Source organism: Arachis ipaensis, chromosome B3 (genome assembly GCF_059453495.1).
Source record: "Arachis ipaensis isolate K30076 ecotype BB chromosome B3, ASM5945349v1, whole genome shotgun sequence".
Taxonomy (NCBI): Eukaryota; Viridiplantae; Streptophyta; class Magnoliopsida; order Fabales; family Fabaceae; genus Arachis; species Arachis ipaensis.
Window position 1 is genome coordinate 135,733,436 of NC_142438.1, and position 19,034 is coordinate 135,752,469.

At 32.1% G+C, this 19,034-nt stretch overlaps 2 protein-coding genes across 4 annotated transcripts; one reads left to right on the forward strand and one right to left on the reverse strand.

Annotated features, from left to right (window-relative positions):
* The first annotated feature begins 4,053 nt into the window (after positions 1-4,053).
* Positions 4,054-10,723, forward strand: LOC107631431 (Zn-dependent exopeptidases superfamily protein). 2 transcript variants are annotated; one of them, XM_088508618.1, is made up of 17 exons: positions 4,054-4,384; positions 4,479-4,592; positions 4,745-4,859; positions 4,988-5,070; positions 5,167-5,243; positions 5,641-5,718; positions 5,951-6,022; positions 6,119-6,192; positions 6,731-6,863; positions 7,001-7,072; positions 8,102-8,221; positions 8,334-8,405; positions 8,535-8,675; positions 9,301-9,385; positions 9,495-9,936; positions 10,033-10,108; positions 10,201-10,723. In XM_088508618.1, exons 1-16 carry the CDS (start codon positions 4,306-4,308, stop codon positions 10,073-10,075), a joined length of 1,800 nt encoding a protein of 599 aa, XP_088364744.1. In that variant the 5' UTR covers positions 4,054-4,305; the 3' UTR covers positions 10,076-10,108; positions 10,201-10,723. The 2 variants fall into 2 exon arrangements, with proteins under 2 accessions (XP_088364744.1, XP_088364743.1); XM_088508617.1 differs by lacking the exon at positions 10,033-10,108.
* A 4,467-nt stretch (positions 10,724-15,190) lies between these two features.
* LOC107631430 (protein RGF1 INDUCIBLE TRANSCRIPTION FACTOR 1-like) lies at positions 15,191-18,766 on the reverse strand. Of its 2 annotated transcripts, XM_016334874.3 has the most exons (6): positions 18,556-18,766; positions 18,337-18,404; positions 17,799-18,223; positions 16,577-16,843; positions 15,736-15,885; positions 15,191-15,613 (listed from the first exon to the last, which is right to left on the reverse strand). In XM_016334874.3, exons 3-6 carry the CDS (start codon positions 17,829-17,831, stop codon positions 15,476-15,478), a joined length of 588 nt encoding a protein of 195 aa, XP_016190360.1. In that variant the 5' UTR covers positions 17,832-18,223; positions 18,337-18,404; positions 18,556-18,766; the 3' UTR covers positions 15,191-15,475. The 2 variants fall into 2 exon arrangements, with proteins under 2 accessions (XP_016190360.1, XP_088365637.1); XM_088509511.1 differs by lacking the exons at positions 18,337-18,404; positions 18,556-18,766 and having other exon boundaries at positions 17,799-18,326.
* Between the last annotated feature and the right edge of the window lie 268 nt (positions 18,767-19,034).

Genomic DNA, 19,034 nt, shown 5'->3' on the forward strand with positions numbered 1-19,034 from the left:
GAGGGCTTAAGGGAATAAAGGAGTGACGACACAAGAATTAAATTTGATTAGGTTAAATAATAATCAAAATGATAGAGAAATAAAAAAAGTGAATTTAAAACTTTAGCTAATTGAGTTTAATTTATTTATAATGGGGTCATTTAAAATTTGAAGTGGGGCATATTATATATAACTATATTTAAAAAAAAAAATTAAAACACTGTGGGGGCAAGTGCCCCCTCTTCTTTGCTACTGGGTCCGTCCCTGCTAATAACACAAAATATTAATTGTGTACGATGACCGGGCCACCGGGTTGAGTTCGGGTGACCCGAGCTATGACCCGGACCCGACCCGAAATATTGACCGAGTCTATTTTTGAGACCCTTACTCGGCCATAGACCTGATGAAATCACACCAAATTAGCCCCTAAAAGGTTCGGGGCCAGGCCGGGCCATGAACACCCCTAATTCTTCTTTAGTGTTCACCTGTTTTGACTGATTACTTGTGTTAGCTAATACAATAATAGCGGGTAGTTTCATAGAGAAGGGGTCTTCCGAAAAAATTTAATGATATAAATCTCTATGGAGTATAAAAATTTTAAAATTTATACCTAAACTATCACAAATTATCGCAATTTATACTTATATTAAATTATAAATAAATTGCTAGAGAGTAGAGACTAAAAGAGTTTACATAAAATAAATAGAAAAATATAAAACGTACGTGGAAGGGATCGGAGTGGGGGATTCAAATCCATTATGTAGTTTTGGAAATTGAACCATAGGCATAGATGATGATTATTTTTAATACGGAGAAAGTGAACAAGTGAGTTTATGAGTCAGTTCTTATTAACTCTATTCATTAATAATTTGATAAGTTGATTGTGAGCTGATGAATCAAATTTAAACTTAAAATTGAACTTATAAATTAAATGAATTAAATTTAAATTTAAATTAGTTCAGCTCATTATTAATTCATAAACTGATTCGATTATATATATATATATATATTAAAATATATAAATACATATATTTTATATATATTTGATTTATATTTTTAATATTATATATATACATATAAAATAATGGTATATAATTTTGGTGGAAATTTATGTGCAGTCGACTTCACATGAAGTTGATACTTGAGAGCCGTCAGATGATTTGACTGATTTGACTAAATTTTCATCTAACGGCTCTCAGATATAAACTTCACGTAAAGTCGACTTCACCTGAGTTTTCACCATATAATTTTATATATATTAGTGTTCTTATTTAAAATTTTATAATTACTTTTTATATAATTTTGATGTAGGATATAAATAAAAAATTGATAATTAATAGATATACAATATATAAAATTATATTTTTTAGTATATATAAATTATAATTGATTAATATAAAATTATAGATTATGTTCATGTTATTTAAGTTAGTTCGTAAGCTCGAACCAGTTCATGAATTTTAGACGAGCCAAGTTTAAACTTAAAAAATAAACTCAATTATTAATGAGTCAAGCTCAATTTTCATAAATCGAACCTGAATTTGGTCTAACTCGACCCAACTCAATTTACTTTGAGCCTTATTTCCAACAGCATAATACTACAAGTAATAGTAATAATAACTTTGTTTTCTTCCTTCAATTTCTCATGATAATAATCAACATTCTTTTTTTATGACAATCTTATGTTGACGACCATATGAATATTATTTAGTCGACTTTAACTATATATTTTTGTTGGATTTATATTTTGAAAATATAATAAATAAATATAATTTAATTACAAAAATAAAATAAAGTCAACCAATAAACTTTAATTTGAGAAAAAGAGGTATAAAATAAAATAGGATATATAATAATGTTAAAACAATTTTTCCTTTTATTCATTACTAAATTCTAAAAAGATGAAGGTTCAAAAATAATTTTATAATAAAAAATTAACTAATATTGATTAATTAAAAATTTATTTCCTATTTTTATTCAATGTGAATTTCTGAAAGATAGTCTAAAGTGAAATTTTAATACATCCTCTCATGTTTAGCATCGGATAAGTAATTGGAATGCCATATATATATATATATATATATATATATATCATCATCATCATTATCATAGAAACATGAAAAGGTTTGAAATTTAAGAAGAAAAATAAATAAAGAAAATGCCAGTTGGCACTTCGCAGGACGAACGAGCCAAGAAAGAGGGCGAAGAATTGATAATCTATCTGATCCACAGGTCAATAGGTCTAGAAATAAATAAAAGAAATCATAGACGTTGAAATTAAATTCCTAAAGAATAAAAACAATAGTAAAGAAAAAGATTCTGCGTCTATTCCATTTTTAGCTTCAGTAAGTTTTTTCAAAACATTATTTCTAAGTTAATTTTTCACGTTAAATCAAGTTTATTCAATAATTATTATAAAATTGATATTAGGCTAGATATTTCCAATCCACCAAATATTTATATATTAATATTGAAAGATAATTTAAAAAAAAAATTGATTAATTTTAACTAGAAAATATTTGGTTCCTAGTTTGAAGTCATTTATGTTTTAGACAATCCTCTAATTAACCCTTAAACCATCTTTCGAGTTCGGATTATTTTCACTGAATTGTAAGAGAAAGTTCAATAATTGAGGATGTTTGACAAGTTGCAAGAAAGCTCACGGATTCTTCGTGTCTCTACTTGTTTAGCACGCTGAAGACTTTTACTTGGTAAAGAAGAAAATACGGCACACTACTATATATTTGGGACACTACTGCTACATTTTCCTTTGACTAAGAAACTTGAATTGAATCTTGATCACTTAACATAAACTATGTGAAGCAATTATATGATGATGATGAACATGAGATTAGGGGAACTCTTGTGCTCAAGCGTGCCAATCCTGGGGTGGTTAATGGATTCAATAGCTGAACTATTTGCCGCTACTTCGGGCAAGAAGAACCTATTGAACACTCTGGAAGCTGATGAAGGTGATGTTCCAACTGCAGCTAATGTAGCAGCACAGAAGCATTTTCGACAAAGTCAACTCATGCTCAAAATCTAATGATCTGGGTCGTCTTATGTGCGACCATTACTGTAATTAAGTACTTGCTTATAGCTTTTGATTAGCTTGAATCCTCAGAGACTTGTGACTTGTGAGCGAGTTTTGTGTAACTAGTTAAAAGTGAAACTATTTTGTAATGGCTAGAGCTTGTGAAGCTAAGTGTAACCCCATGCTCATACTACTAGCTAGCTTGTTCTGATTTGTTTTTGTTTGACATCATACTTCTTCTATGAATTCCCTTTGCTCCAAACATTGAATAATGGATCAAAGGAATGTATACACCAAGATTACTAGGATAAGTGGATTGTAGTATTGGACTAATCCAATAATGAATGTATAATTAATAGAGTAATACTTTAATAATTACTACCCTGACTATTATTTTTTTTTTAAGTTCTTATTAAAAATTAGAAATAATTATATAAATATTTGAAATTTAAAAGGATTTCTAGAATTGATTTTCCATACTTAAAAGGCAATTTAAAAACTATTAACAAAAAGATGTTTTTTTTTTTTGGACTTCTCGTTATGCAAAATATTATATTGTGATGTTCAATAAAATTTAATTTTAATAAATTTTTAATAGAAAATAATTTTACACGTAGGTTTAATTATATAACGATACACTAATAAAAATAATTACTTTTATATTGATTAGATAAATAATAATTTAAAAAAATAAATATAATTAAATAATAATATACAACATTTTATACCATGGGTATGTTAAAATTAAACTCAACCTAATATACTTTCGGACAAATTTTTTTATAAGCTATGGATATTCCATGAGTTGCCATTTGCGAATATTAAAGTTGTTCATACTTCCATATTAAGATTAAAAAAGTAAACACTATCGGATTTGGATCTTCTAAAGTTTGAATTTCATTTTAGAAAATAAAGTATGATCTTTTATCGTTAAATAGTTTCTCTTTCATATTTATTCTTGGTTCCTCCTATAAAATTAATAGTAAAAAATCATACTTTATTTTCTAAAGTAAAATTTAAATTTTGGAGGATTCAAATCCAACACTAACATTAGATAAGTGTTAAGCATGAGACAAAGAAGGTGCATCAAACACCCTACTTTACAGGGTACATTAAAGACGGTACCTTGATAACGCAGCCACAGCGCTGAAATCACACTATCAGAGTCTGTGTCTTGCTGTTGCAGAACTGATCAGACAAGAGGCGACACCCTCCTGCACCTGCACCTGCACCTGCACCCGCACCCGCACCCGCACCCGCACTCGCACTCTACTAGGGTTCTCTGTTCTCCCATGGCGCCAGCCTTTCTCCCTCTCTTCTACTTCCTCCTCTTCTTCTTCTTCGCATTTCATCTTCCCCTCTGCTTCTCCGGTACTCTCCCAATCCCATTCTTGCTCAGTACTGCTTACACCAATTTCATCTTTTGTGTTTTCACGGATCGCGTTCAATTTTTTCTGACTGCCAGGGGAATCGAGCGCCATGGAGTCGGTTCCTGATCTTCAGAACACCATGTACAAGGTCATCGATGGAGACCCTTGCGTCCGCCTTCTTAATCTTTCTGGACCAATTGGTTGTGCAAGTCAGTGTTTCCCCTATAACTTCTCTTGCATTTTTCAACTATCATCACCGTTACTCCCTAAGCTCCTATGGCAGTAAGATTTTAATTATAAGTTGTGTTGACCGGTGGATAAGTTAAGCCTAATACTCAATTTCATGTATGTGTATTTTTAGATCCTGGGCGAGATAAGGTTTTGGCTCCAATAATAGGATTCGAAAATGTTGATGGGATGTCAGAGTCTTCTGCTATATTGGTCTCATTTGAAGATTTTCCAAGTCTCTTTAACAGGTGTATACGTATATACATATTTTACCATACATTAGTTATGGAGCAACATCGAATTTCAACGTTTTCTTTTTAGAACTTCTTTGCTTGGAGATTCTGGTTGTTTTCTGAATTTGAGTGTTCCTTTTCAGAATATCAGATGACTTAAGCTTTGCAAGTAAAGTTGCTGGTGTACTGGTCAAATCAAGAACTGATGTGCAGAACAACTTAAAGGGTAACTGACATTTGTTTGCTTCTTGTCATTTGAACAAACCTGGAGTAAGAGTTGCTTTTAAGGTTGCTTATAATAGCATTCTTTTGCCATGTGTAGGATTCTCTCCGGATCAAAAATTTCCACAAGCTCAATTTGCTCCTTACCATAATTTCAGCTATGAATGGAACCCTATTGTATGATATGATTTTTTTTTTCTTCCTTACATTTTATTCTGATATTATTCTGTATTGTCAATTACTTGTTCTTTTGCTTTTCCTCTTGTTGTTACTGCTAATATCTTTTTTCCAATTGTAATTTGATTACTGTTTATAGAATTGAAATTATGAGTTATGCATTATGGAGATGCTCTGGTTTATAAAAAATTACTTAATTTTGGTCGATGCTCATTATTGAAATTTGGTGACATGAATGGTCACCCAATTAAGTCTTAAAATATGAAGCTTGTAATAATATGATGTGTAGAAAATTCAATGTTCAATTTTTGCTATAGCTAATTTAATCTTCAGATAACACAATCTATTATCGAGGATAAATTTATTTTTATTTGCTCGTTTTGTTCTTCATCGGCAGGGCTCTGGTATTATGTGGAAGTACTACAATTTTCCTGTTTTCTTACTCACAGAAAGTGCCACAGCGACTATTGAAGAGGTATGGCATAGTATTCTCACTTTATTACATTTCAACATGTTAGTGGGGGGTTCTTGTAGTCATTGGTAATCTTACTAAGTGAATTGATCCACGTAGTTTATCCCACCCACCTAGTGGGGTAAAATTTGGCTGTTGGTGACATATAAGTTGGGTTAGAGAGTCCCCACACAACATACATGTGAATTTTGTATGTATAAAGGATGAAGATTAATGATCTCCCCTTTTTGTGCAGTTTGTAATAAGGAATGAGAACAAAAAAAGAGCTTATACATCTAATGTGGCTGAGTTTGATCTGGTGATGCAGGTATATCCACATTATTTGTTAAGAATTGTTGTTATGGGATATTGAGAATAATATTTAAATGTTTACATTCTTTGTTTTCTGATTATCTTGGATTAGACGACAAAATCTGGAACACATGATTCGAAGTCTTGTTTAAAAGAAGCAACTTGCCTTCCTTTAGGTGGATACAGGTGAAGTTTCATAGATCCTATCATGCTTTGTAACTTCTGTGTATAAATTTTAACTGTGACTAGTAGTATGTATATGTATGATCATAGCACCCTACAATTATGTACTCGACTCAACTTCATGTTAGATGTGATTTTGCAACCTAGATTCAAGGTCAATAGTTCGACATGGTGAGTTTATAGTTATTATTTATCTATTTTCCTAATTTCCTTTCAATTGGAGAAAAGTATGAATGGAAATAACTCTGTGAATACGTATCCACTCTAAGGCAGAATGATAGAATCATGAATATGCAAAAGATTAAGCATCATATTTTCATAGTTGAAATGGGTTGTCCTTGAGCTAAAAAATTGCGGTTGGTACACAAGGCTCCCATTTGGTGGGTTCTAGGGAGAGTAGATATGTATTACTCCCACAAGGCTATTGTTATGTCTATTTCACACTCTGTCCCGAAGCTAGAAAGTATTAATATCCATTGTATCTCGTTATAAACAGAGTTAAAATCTTATCATTGTTTACTTTTGGACTTTTGGAAGGCAGTGTCTGGTCATCTCTTCCTCCAATCAATGTTTCATCCTCAAAACAGTCGAAGCCCATTATACTGGCAGTAGCATCTATGGATTCTGCTTCATTTTTTCGGGACAAAAGCCTTGGTGCAGACTCTCCTATTTCTGTAAGTGCTAGTGTTGTGTTGCATTTGCTCCACCTTGCCTTCTTTATTCCTAAGCAAACAATATTGACACTTCTTTATGAGGTATAGTTCCTATGTCAAATTATTGTCTAATATAGTGACTACTGACTACTGCACAGGGTTTAATTGCATTGCTGGCAGCAGTTGATGCACTTTCTCATGTGCATGGTCTTGGTGACCTTAGTAAACAGGTGCATACAAGATGAACTATCCTTTTTAAAATAGTTTGATTTTCTTGACTTTGTGTCACTTAAATTTATTAGGTGTCTCTGAGATGTGACTTTATTTCCTTTATTTCTTTTTCTCCTTTTCCTTCTCTCTTTGTGGGCAAAATTATTCTTATGGGCTAATATATCCAATCTAATTATTATTGTGATGAGAGAATTATCTATCATCCATCTCAGTTTCTTGTGGTAATTTTGCGGTTGAATATTGTTGGACCTACTTCCCCATTTAGTTTACCTCTCTTTATGATTTTTCAGTCTCTCCCAATCTTCCATTATTGCACCTTTTCTCCTTGATAAACCAATATTGAAATCTAAAGCTCCCTCTAAAGTCAAATCCTTTATTTGGACTATTGTGCTTAATAGAATTAACACCAATGTCAATTTACAAGTCAGAAGACCACATTAGGCTATATCCCAAAATGTGTGTGTAATGTGTTAGGGACATTCAAAAACGGTCTCAAATTCGTAAAGTACATTGCCCTATGACTGATTCTTTGTGGAGTTCATTGTTCGGCATGTTTGGAGAATCTTGGGTGTTCCCGGCATCACTAGATCAGTTTCTTTTGAATAGGTTTTCAGGTTTTAGGAGAAAAAAAGAGGCTAAATCTTTGAGGCAATGTGCAATATATTCCACTATTTGGAGCATTTGGCTAGAATGCAATCTACGCACTTTTAATTATAGATTTGCCGTAAAAGTTGTTGTTTGAGAGTGAAGTATGGTTTTCTTCAGAGGACTTTCCCTCTCAGATATGATGAGGGATTGGAAAGATGCAGCTCATTGAAGTTTGTGGTCTTTTTTTTGTATTTCTTTTGGTTTGGGAAAATTCTTTCCTCCACTCCTTTGTATTGTTCCCTCTATTCCTTAATGAAACTTTCTTTTATTAAAAAAAAAAAATTACTTTTCATGTTAATATGGTAGAACATTTATTAGTACTCGAGTCAAGAACCAGTTGTCAAAACTTTATTGCTGACAGTTTCTTACACTTGATGCAGCTTGTTTTTGCAGTTTTCACTGGAGAAGCATGGGGTTACCTTGGAAGTAGGAGATTTTTGGTAGAACTTGAGATAAACTCAGATGCTGTTCATGGCCTTAATCACTCATCAATTGAAACGGTAGTCATCTAACATGCTGCATTGAATTTATTAGCTAGATTGCCCATAACTGCCTCCTCTAATATGATTCTCCTAATAACTATTCTATTCTTTTCTGATTTGTTTGTCACAGGTCGTTGAACTTGGCTCTGTTGGGAAGGGTTACAATGAAGGTGTTAAAAACTTTTTTGCTCACAAAGAAGGGGTGAGATGTTAACTGACATGTCAACTATGTGCATACTCTTGTGACATATCATGCATATTATACTGTTTCTGTATGTGCACCCCCCATAGATGATCCTGCCAAATTATGGCTAACTCCACATTGTTGCAGGGTTCTGCTGCCACTGATATGACAATGACTGCCTTGAAACGTGCACAAGAGTCGCTGCTATCTGCAAACATAAAGGTTGCATCTGCAAGTGCCTCAAATCCAGGGATACCTCCATCATCGTTAATGACCTTTTCAAAAGAGGTGCTGGACCACCCCCCCCCCCCCCCCCCCCAAAAAAAATAAATAAATAAATAAAATGGCCAGAAAAAAAAAATATTCTCTCTCCAAATAGATAATGGTAATAACACCTTGTTCAATGAAATATAGTTAATTTGCAGAAAGAGCTGTGATTTTCAAAAACATAGGTCTTAACAAAAACTCACTTCTACTTGTAGTGACAGTTATGGTCAATTGAGCAGTTTGTTTATGTATAGCATATAGCATATAGCACACAGATTGCCTTTATTTGGTAGTATAGCATATAGCACACAGATTGCCTTTATTTTGATACAGTCATATATACAATATTATTAGGCATCTAAACATCACACTTTGGTGGCTATGAATCAGTGTAAACTCTATCATCAAATTGATGGTTCAGGGTGCTATCAGGGCACACTAACAATAACATGCTTAAATTGAATGGTTATGAAAACCTGCAACTTTTAAGTAGGTGAAGCTGCAGCAAATACCCTGTGTTGAATGAGATAATTGGTATTGGGCTAATGGAATAAATTGACTTGTATTAATGTACCATGTTGAATGACATTGAAAACTTTACAAGTGTTGATTAAATTATCTTCTTTTCTTCTTTTTTTCTCCCCAGAATTCAGCAATCTCTGGTGTTGTCTTAGAAGATTTTGACTCTGTCTTCGTCAACAAGTTCTACCATAGTCATCTTGATGATTTATGTGAGCTAATCTATGCCCTTGGCATCATTTTATCATTCTTATTTAAATTATCCTAATCTTGTGCAGTTGTCCTTCCTGTCACGTGTTCTCATTTCTATGACTGATGCAGCGAATGTGAACTCGTCAGCTGTGGTTGCTGCTGCTTCTCTTGTTGCCCGGACCCTTTACATACTTGCTAGTGATTCTAAAGATGTAGAAGATTCAGTTTTGGCTTCTATAAATGTAAATGTCTCACTTGTCAAACAACTTATGGGTTGCTTATTGGCCTGTGATCCTGGTCTTTCTTGTGAATTGGTGAATAAATATATTTCACCCACATCAACTTGTCCAAGCCATTATGTTGGCGTTATCGTAGATGAACCTTCATCTACACCTTATCCAGGATACATTAATGATGTTCCCAGGTTCGTCTGGAATTTTCTAGCTGACATAACGTCAATCCCCAGGGAGTATATTAATAGCTCAGGTTGTCAACAAGGCTGCAGTAGAGATGAGGTTTGCATTAAAGCAGAGACAGATGGCAAGGGAGTTTGTATTCTCTCTACAACTAGGTATTCTCTCTTGCTTATTAGGTGGCATGTTAATGTGCTCGTGTGATGTACATTTTGCGGGCAGCAAATTTACTTCTCAATTGTCATACATTGTAGGTTAAGATGTGCCATTTATTTCTTACGTGAATTGTGGCAGTAGACAGTAGTGTACAGGCAGGGAATAGCAAACCTGGTGCACTGTAACTTTATCCTTAATGTTCAAGTAGATATTTTGTATGATAATCTCATTTTCAAATACAAATGTATATGGTTGATCCTTTGCAGGTACGTTCCAGCGTATTCAACACGGTTAAAATATGAATCGGGTGTTTGGAATGTTTTGCCCTCAAATTCCTCTGACATCATGGAGATTGTGGATCCTGTCTGGACAGAAAGCAACTGGAATTCGATAGGTATGCGGGTCTACACTGTCCAAAATGCTGCTTACGACCGCATTGTTCTGTTTGGGGGTATTGCTCTGACAATCCTGTCATACCTCGGGGTAGCATTCTCAAGAGCTTTAATCACCAAAGCTATGAAGAGGGACTGACATTTTCTTTAAGGAAACTAAAGTAGATTTTGTGAAACTAGGGCATAAGTGAGTAGGGTCATTTTGATTGACAAATTACAAGTGTCTAAAGAAATTCCAAGGATGTGCATTATTTGGGCCGCATCCTGGTGCTTGTGATTTGTGAATGATATTTTGGAAGTTTCTCTATAGCTACTCACTGTTATTGAATTGCCTTGTAGGTAACTGTAAGCAATTGTGAGTAAATTAATGAAAATAGAGCTTCCTGTATTGTGTATTTATCTCTTTCCCACCATGCCCTTGATGTTATTGAGTGCCTCAAATGCCGAGACTACTGGCGACTTATTTCACTACTAGAATAACGGCGGAAGGTGTCAATTGTTTATAATATCAGTTGGCATTGAGAACTGCTGTTTATTTTCCCTAATTTGCAGGACAGTTTAAGTTGCTACTTGCTGTGGTCAGGAGCATAGAAGTGATCAAACATGGGCATGCTATGCATGTTGTTTACGCCGCTAGTCGAAACAAATCGTTTCAGAATTTTCAAATTATCACGTACTATGAGTGGAATATAGGATTTGAGAAATTTAAAGGAGAGAATTAGTTCTGCCGACAAAATTTGTATAAGGTGTTTAATGTTTGGTGCAAGCAAAATGCGTAAAGCTCGAGCTATCAAATTGTTAATCTTAGGTCTTATCAGATATAAGCACCTTTTGTATTGCAAAATATCTTGAAATCAACATCCTTGAATTTTTTAACTTTTTAATTGAAGTTTGGGTAAAGTATACTTTTTGTTCTTGAAGTTTGGCAAAAGTTTCGAAAATACTTAAGTTTTATTTTATTTCAATTTTATCCCAGAAGTTTTCGAATTGCATCAAATATACCCTCGACGGCTAAATTTTCAAAAAATTTAAGACCAATCTAACAATAATGTATGAAAATTATGCTTGATTTATTTGTGTTGAGAGTTGTTCTTATGAAATTGTTATTGAATTGGTCTTAAATTTTTTGAAAAATTAGCCGTCATGGATATATTTGATGCAAATCAAAAACTTTTGGAACAAAATTGAAATAAAATAAAACTTTGGGACAAAATTGAAACAAAATAAAACTTAGGGATATTTTTGAAACTTTTATCAAACTTCAGGGACCAAAAATATACTTTACCCATATAAATTTAATTTTGATCCACTAATAGTATAAAATATTTTATATAATTATTTAATTATATTTGTTTTTAGATAATTATTCACGCTGTGTTAAACAAAATGAAATATTATCTCAAAAAAAAAAGATTTATCAACCAATTAGATTTAAGTTAATTTTCTGAAGACATTTGGAATATACCCATAATAACCCATCGACTTATGCCAAAGTCTTTTAGGCTGCGTTTGTTTTTGAGAAAGGACAAGACTGAGAACAGGACAGGATAAGACACTGATGGACAAAAAGACAAAATTTTGTGTTTTTGTATTCTATTTGGTAATAAATTATAACAAATTATGAAAATTCAATTTATTCTCATTTTTTTTTCATTCAAAAAATTTGAGATGAAAAATATAATAATAAAAAATATAATTATGAAAAATTAACAAAAATAATGAAAAAAAAATAAAAAATAAGTTGTGTCTCTTATTAGTGTTTCTGTGTTCTTTCTGTCATAATAAACACAAAATACACTAATTTAGTGTCTCTGGACATATTACCTCTGTCCATGTCTCCTCTACCAAACACGATGGTAAATCTTTGTGTCCCTGTCTCAATGTCATGTCTATATAAACAAACGGAACCTTAATTCTCAATTGGAATGATTCCAACGAGGTGGTCACTTATACAGTGTTATTGAAACTTAATCAAAGATATAGCTGATAAGAGTAGTAGCAATACAACAAATCATCAAGAGAAAAAGAGCGGGGGTTAATTGATAATGGTTTGAAAATTGAAGTAGCTTTTAGGAATAAGTCTTAATTAGGTATTTAGTTAGTTTATAAATAGAGTATTAAGTAAACATTTTAATCAGTTCAATTTTTTTTGGAAAATACTTAAAAATAAAAAATATTCTCAGTTTTCTTAGTATTACAGAACAAAACTAAAAATTCAAAGTAATTCTTCTGAAGTCTAAGTTAAATTTATACTTTATTTTTTGTTTAATTAAAGTTATTTATTTTTATTTTATTTTCTTTGTCTTTTTCTTTTTTTTCATTTTTTTATTTTTATATTTTATTTTATTTCTGGCACCTTACATTTTTTTTTATCTTCTAATTTTTAAATTTTTGTTGACATTACAATTGAGAAGTTGAGATATCAATATTTTCCATTGAAATAAGTGATCAATAATTAAAAAATTATTTGTTATCATTTTTTAACAATATATTATTATTTTCTACTACTAAAATTAATATTTATTATTATTGTTGTTATTATTATTAATTTGACAACATTTGGTGAATATATATAAAATATTTTTAAAAATGTTTTAGTTCATTTTTTCACAGACATTGAGTTATTTGTTTACTATAAATTACACATTTTCTTTATTAAATCCAAGTACTTTATGATTTTTTTTTATTTTATAGATTATTTGGTATTTATATATATATATAAAACAATAAAATATACGAGGTTGTTTTACATATGTTAAATATACTCACGAATAATTTATTTTATAAATATATTTTAGACATAAATATAAAAAAAAATATATACATCTCACAATTACATACACTAGTAAAATATGAAACTACATTTTATAGCAATTAGGAAGTGATTATAACATATCATTTCAAAAAATGAAAACCAAATCTAAACCTTTCAATGTAATTATTGTTACTAACAAAGTAACAAGTTCATGTGCGTTAGAAGTGATGAACAGAATCTTTCATCAAAGTATCTAACACCATCTATTACAAGAATATACCATTTCCAAAATCTAATGATAATGGTATCATAGTTTTTCCTAATACATGCAGGATTCATATCCGACCCATTGAATAATCTATTAACAAAGATACTCCACATCTATAGATATAGAAGTGCATTTAAAATTAACATATTGTTAATTATAGTACATATATTTGGTACTGAAACAAGGACTTATCTAAAATTGATTTGGCTATCTCAAATTGAACTATATAAATGAGTACTTGCTAGACAAAAAGATCACAAGGAAAAACGTTTCGGTTTCCAGTATGACCCAGATCATTAGATTTTGAGCATGAGTTGACTTTGTCGAAAATGCTTCTGTGCTGCTACATTAGCTGCAGTTGGAACATCACCTTCATCATCTTCCAGAGTGTTCAATAGGTTCTTCTTCCCTGAAGTAGCGCCAAATAGTTCAGCTAAGGATTCCATTAACCACCCAAGGATTGGCACGCTTGAACACAAGAGTTCCCCTAATCTCATATTCATCATCATCATATAATTGCTTCACAAAGTTTATTGCAAGTGATTGAAACCCAATTCAAGTTTCTTAGTCAAAGAAAAAATGTGGCAGTAGTGTCCCAAATATATAGTAGTGTGCCATATTTTTTTCTTTACCAAGTAAAAGTCTTTGGCGTGCTAAACAAGAAGAGATACGAACTTTCTCTTACAATTTAGTGAGAATAATCTAAACTCAACCAAAGGGTTAATTAGAGGATTGTCTAAAACATAAATGAGTTCAACTAGCAACCAAAATTTTTTTAGTTAATATTAGTTAATTTTTTAAAAAATATACTTTAGTATTAAATTTTAAATTTTAATGTCTAAATTTTAAATTCTAAACACTAAACTTTTCAAAAAAAAAAAAAAAAGAGATTAAAGGAATAATTTTATAATAACCAAATTAACTAATGTTGACTAATTAAAAAATAATTTTCTATTCTTTTTAAATGTGAATTTACGAAAGATAGTCTAAAGTGAGATTTTAATACATCCTCTCATGTTTAGCACTGGATAAGTAATCGGAACGTGAAATTTGATTGATTGGAAATATGTAGCCTAATAACAATTTTATGATAATTTGGATATCATATTAGATTGAATAAACTTGATTTAGCCTAAAAAATTAACTAAGAAATAATGTTTTTTAAAACGTAGCATGATTGAACTTATAAAGAATGTGGAATTCCTATTTCTATACGTATAAAACTTTATCACTAAAAAAAAAAAGACGACATAAATGAAAAAACCTTAAGCTAAAAACGGAATAGATGCAACATCTTTTTCTTTACTAATGTTTCTATTCTTTAGGAATTTAATATCAAAGATGGCCTAACGATGATTTTATATGGTAAAGCAATTACTTAAAGTGAAGAGGAACTAAGATTTGAACAATCCAATTTTAAATTATAACGAAATCTTATTATAAATTGTCCCCTCAATGTCACAATGTAATGATATGTCAATATAAAACTAGACACCATTTAATTGTATTAAACAAAGAGACTACTTAATACCTTGGGCTAAAACATAAAGCCTTCACTAAAAAAGATGCATAAGTATGGCAATACCATTACTACAGACTATACAGTCTGCAACAGTTCATGCTGGAAGGATCATATGTTTAGTTGGTTTTTTAATTTTGAAAATGACATTTAGAATGTCAATAATTCAATATCATACAACCCTACCAAATGTCATGAGTGTCCATTGTTCCAAATGATGGAACTGTATTAGGGATATTATACTCATAGGTAGAAATGATGGTTTAAACTTTAAACTTTAAACACATGTAAATGGTTTAAGGAGAGAAATGACCTAGACCTGTGATTTGATTTGATTTTTTTATTATTGTGAAATCTTGAATTTGAGCATTTTTAAGTCTAAATATGTTAGACTTAAGAGCAAAAGGTAGAATGTCATAAAAAGTAGAATGTCATAAAACCACAAACAGCAACTTAGCCAGAATGTCATAAAGTTTGAAGTAACCTCATGCATAGTCATATGATAATCAAAAGGTAGAAGCCACCAAAGACGAAAATTCAGATGTTAAAGAATCTCTTTACATAAGAAATAGAGCAGCTTCCTTGATTATTACATAACTGGAGGCCTTTAGAAGAAGGGAGCTCTGGCAGGGGTTCCCTTTCTCTTATTTACCCGCTTGCTGGTTCCAGCTTCCTCCTTTTGATCCTCCTTAAGCAAAATGAAGGGAGGAACTGAATGATCAGACTTCTTTAAAACAGCTCGGACCTGAGATATCAGATTAAATAGTCAGAGAGTGATAATTCAAATCACGAATTTAATGGAAGGTGTTAGGGGATGGGAAATCAAGATTGTGGATGATGCTAAGTTTACTACTTTACTCTCAGCACCTTGCAAGATATGGAGCAGTAACGATATAAATTGGGGTTGGCCAACTTTCTCCTACAGGTCTTGCATGATGATGCCCTTCTCCATTTTACAGAACCATGGTGCGGAAGAGGCTCCAGAGCAATAACGGAAAGCTTATTGGATTTGTAAGGCTGCAAGCATAAAAGATTCGAGTGAAATGATTGCTGAGGTGTACTATCTTGATGTGATACTTAGGTTTTGTCATCAGAGAAGAATGCAATATAGAATTATAGCTATTATCAGAAAGTTCACAGAAGTATTTGAATGTTTCAGGATTATCAGAAAATTAATTTGGCCTTCTATGTTAACTTAATATGCACTGCAAAGTAAACAGGACAACAACACAATGATGTGGTTAGGACTTGCGAACGACCCCAGTAAAAGGATATTCATCAGAAGAATTAGCACACAATTAGCAAAAGTTTGAGTGATATTGATTGATGTATTGTCTGTCTCGGATTTTCATGCCAACCACAATATTCATACAAGTTGTATACAATCATCAGTTGGGAAGTTATTCCAAAGATCATATGACAATGAAATTTTTATTACATACTAAGAATAGTCACTTGGGTTAAGTCGAGCAAAGATAATTATCCCTATGAATTATGAAAAGTGCATCACACAGCAAACACCTAGAAGGAAAAGAACTAAATGATGCATTAAATCAGAAGAACAGACAATCAATATTTATTAACGGCCAAACCCGCTACCCACATAAATTGAGGTAACCAATAGTACGTTAAATAACAAATCCATAGGATTCAAAAACTACTCATGAAATAATACGTTAGAAACTTACATTAAGGTAGGATATCGTACCTGAATTTGTGAGCAGTCAATATGCTCTCTCATAGCATCAATGCGAACAACAGCTTTGTAACTATGCTTGTAGATTGTGATCACCTTATGAAGAACATGTTTGGGTCCAGATGCACAATTTTGGCAAATTAGCTCAGTACAGGTTACACAGTATTGGTTTAACTCATTCTTAAGCACAGGATGAGTTGCACAGGAAGATTCAAAGAAAGTCCTTTTCAGAAGAGACTTAAGCCACTCCGGCTGAAGAGCTTTCTTCACTTTCTTAGCCTAAAAAAAAGTAAACACATCATTAAAGTATATAATTCAAATTAACGAGTTACAAAATATCATCCACCTTATTTTTCTTAACAATAATAATAATAATAAAAATAAAAATAGAAAATTCACTGTATATCTTCAATTGATTGTGTGTCGTAAAAGTCAGGTATCCTGCTTCAATGTTGGCATTATGAGGTCAGAAACATAGTTTGTTCATTTGGACGCATCCATGCATCCAAATTCACTTTGTTGCCAAAACAGTGTTGTCTTTTACATTTGAAACTGAAGAAAGCAATACGCGTGCAGCAATTAAAATAACGGTATCTATTAATTTTAAGTAAAGCAGACTACAATTTGAGGATCACATTGAAAACAATAACTACAGCAATTCTTTCTGTCTTTGCTGAAGCAGTTTGCTATTCAAATCTGACAACATATAAATTCTCACATTTCAACCCTGGGAAAACTCATAAGACTACAATCTTCAACCAAAATAGAAAATAAGAAATGTTTCGTATTAATTACGTTAGGACTGAATCTATGAAAAAATTACGCCTTTAAGAACTAACAGTTTGATATATCTAAAATCCATTCAAGTTTCATTGACCTTTTATTTAACTTCCATCGTGGGTATATAAACTGAGAAAACCAAATCTTTATTCTGGTCACTTTCAGCTACTCATTTGACTAGCATTCAATTTGAGTGCATCTGAGAATGAAATTGGTATACTCTTTCTCTCTGAATGGTTTATCAAGCAGAAAGGGTTTGTGCCATATAAATTCTTAATTAAAATACCAAACCATGAACAAGTTGTCCTCTAGAAACACTCCATTGATTCAGTTTTTCTCATGATTGCAGCAAGAATGAACAGGATACCAAAGATAAAGGAGCATTTGCTAAATGCTTCTCAGATGATTGTACAGAGAAAACGTATAACAGAAAAAAAAAATTCTGTACACCTACCTTGGCCACTTGGTTAGACGAAGAAGAACTCATTGGTTCCTACTTTCAGATTCAAATGGAGAGTCCAGTCTAGGTGAAGAACAAGAAGGAAAGGAAGAGGGGAAAGGATTACTCGAAGCGGCGCATCTTGTTTTATCTTCTTTTTTTTTTCTAATTTTCTAAACCTAGGACAGAGTGTTTATTTGGCAGTGGTGCTTCCTTTCCTTCTGATCGAGTGTTACCTTATATGACTAGAACTAGGGTGCTAAGAAATATAGTATATTAATCCAGAAATGGGCATCTGAATATGCAAATTATTAATTGTTGATGGAAAATTGAAGAACAAAAGTTGACTGTTACCTCAATTACTCATCCCAATCAGATAAGTCTAACAACTGTCATTAGCCCCCCTGGAATTCATGCTGATTTTCTCATCAACTGTCAACCTTATCAACAAATGAGTTCAAGAAGAAACAATGCATTTTATTCAGAAGAAAAAGTTAAAAAAAGCAAAAGAAAAAAACAATAAAGTCTTAAATATCATTGTAAGTTTTAGCACCTTTTGCATCAGCAGAAGGCCTGGATTCCTGGTGAAACCTCAACGGTCCCATAATCAAAACGCAAAAGCTGCAACAATATATTGTTCTTATGCAAAGGATAACATATATGAAGGTTTGCTCCGGATAAGTGTTCATAAATCACCACTACTAAGGTTTTCACTATTCTTTCATTCAAATGGCAAACAAAGTTGCAAGCTTTAAGAGGTGAAGGCACTTACACATTAGAGAATGGAGGTGCGTTTTGACGGGGAAGCAGAAGCACCAAATTGAGTATGCGCGCATTGCCCTCAGTGGCATCCATTGTTGGAAACGTGCAATGAAGTTATGCCACTGCTGAGCATGCAATAGAGCAGGTAGGGTTCTTCTTCATCACAACCCGAACAAGTCAATAATGATCGTGCTATTTCCATTTTGGGTCAAATATTCTGATTTTATTTTAATTTTTTCCATATATGATGAGTTTTGTTTTGTAGATATATAATGAATAATGATTTTTTTTCTTTGGAATTTGGATTGTACTGAGCAAAACGAGGAAGCAATCTCTGGGCTGGACCCGATTCAAGAACCCACGATGGGCTCCGCTATATGTCAAGAACTTCTTAAAAGCCTGAAAAATTAACAAAAAGCCTATTGTAGAAATTTATTGTTTCTTCTTCGTGGGCCTTTAAGCCCGGTCTCTGTATATATAAAAAAAAGT

Coding starts and splice junctions, on each gene's coding strand:
- LOC107631431 (XM_088508617.1), top strand. CDS start 4,306: ATGGCGCCAGCCTTTCTCCCTCTCTTCTACTTCCTCCTCTTCTTCTTC. Junction 5,071..5,166: donor TGTGCAGAACAACTTAAAGG/GTAACTGACATT, acceptor TGCCATGTGTAG/GATTCTCTCCGGATCAAAAA. Junction 5,244..5,640: donor GCTATGAATGGAACCCTATT/GTATGATATGAT, acceptor CTTCATCGGCAG/GGCTCTGGTATTATGTGGAA.
- LOC107631430 (XM_016334874.3), bottom strand. CDS start 17,831: ATGAGTTCTTCTTCGTCTAACCAAGTGGCCAAG. Junction 16,844..17,798: donor CGTCTAACCAAGTGGCCAAG/GTAGGTGTACAG, acceptor ACTTTTTTTTAG/GCTAAGAAAGTGAAGAAAGC. Junction 15,614..15,735: donor ACTGCTCCATATCTTGCAAG/GTGCTGAGAGTA, acceptor CTGATATCTCAG/GTCCGAGCTGTTTTAAAGAA.